The 1,100-nt window shown below is 64.1% G+C and overlaps 1 protein-coding gene across 1 annotated transcript; it reads left to right on the forward strand.

Annotated features, from left to right (window-relative positions):
- Positions 1 to 698: 698 nt before the first annotated feature.
- LOC128933153 (thyroid hormone-inducible hepatic protein-like) lies at positions 699 to 1,100 on the forward strand. The gene has a single exon (XM_054270055.1). It carries the CDS (start codon positions 699 to 701, stop codon positions 1,098 to 1,100), a length of 402 nt encoding a protein of 133 aa, XP_054126030.1.

Here is a 1,100-nt window from a genome sequence, read left to right on the forward strand (position 1 = left end):
CTGCTGCCACAGGAGTTACACATCATGGAGTCAGGTCCCCGTCCCTGTCGGATGCAGGGCGAGCTTGGTGGCATTGGATGTTTCTGGGCACCCAAATCTCTGGACAGCAGCAGGCTCCATTGTCCCCAGACACCCAGTGGGACAATGTTCCAGTGAATTTCCAGTGTGTTCCAGATTTCCCTATGTGTGCTAAAGGAGTTGCTCAATGTCCCTGCAGTGTTCACATCCTGAGCACGTGGCAGCAGGAACGGGGGGAGGTGACTGTCCCCTGCAGCCTTCCCAAACTGGGCACAGGAGCTGGAGCCACAGGCAGAGAGCCCCAGGACTGAACGTGTTGGGGCACTGTGATAATACAGGACAGGATGGGAGAGACCCTGGGCACCTCTCCTCCTTGCTGCCCCCCCCCATAGCTCCTGGCAGGGGGAGGCAGCAGGACCCCCGGCCAGCTCGGGTGAAGGCCACGGGGAGGCTGGGCCAGGAAAGATTGCACAGAGCCAGGGACACAGCAGGGCCGAGCCCCGGCTGGGCTGGAGCCAAGCCCGACCCCAAGGGCATCCAGCCCAAGCAGGGCTGGCAGGGGAGGACAGCAGGGGAGGGCCGTGCCCCAGCACTGCATAAAAAGCCCCCGCAGGGCCAGGGAGCAGTGAGCCTGTGAGAAGAGCCCAGAGCAGCAGTGCCAGAGCTGTAGGAGAAGGGCCATGGAGCAGTACTTCTCAGCCACGCAGAAGATGGAGCAGGAGGTGATGTTCCCCAGCCTGCTGCGAGGGGTCTTCCCGCAGGAGGAGGGGGCAGCCCCGGCTGCCGAGAGCCGCACGGACCTCTACGAGCGCTACCAGCTCCTCAAGGCCATCAAGCCCATGGTGGAGAAAGGCCTGGCCTCTGGGGGTGACCAGAGCCCCAGCGGTGCCGACACCGACGGCGACACATCCTTGGACGGCAACGGGGCCGAGGATGCCCAGCTCGAGGAGCGCCTGTCCCAGCACCTGACTGGCCTGCAGCAGGTCCTCACCCACCTCACCAGGGACACCAACGCCCTGACCCGCAGGTACAGCCAGATCCTGGAGCAGATCAACCTCAGCGACGGGCAGCCCAGCTGGTGA

The sequence above is a fragment of the Melozone crissalis genome, unplaced genomic scaffold (assembly GCF_028551555.1).
Source record: "Melozone crissalis strain CALT ecotype California unplaced genomic scaffold, PUWL_Pcris_2 ptg000008l_1, whole genome shotgun sequence".
NCBI lineage: Eukaryota > Metazoa > Chordata > Aves > Passeriformes > Passerellidae > Melozone > Melozone crissalis.

What these genes read in the sequence shown, in the direction of transcription:
- LOC128933153 (XM_054270055.1), top strand. Translation starts at nt 699, where the DNA reads ATGGAGCAGTACTTCTCAGCCACGCAGAAGATGGAGCAGGAGGTGATG.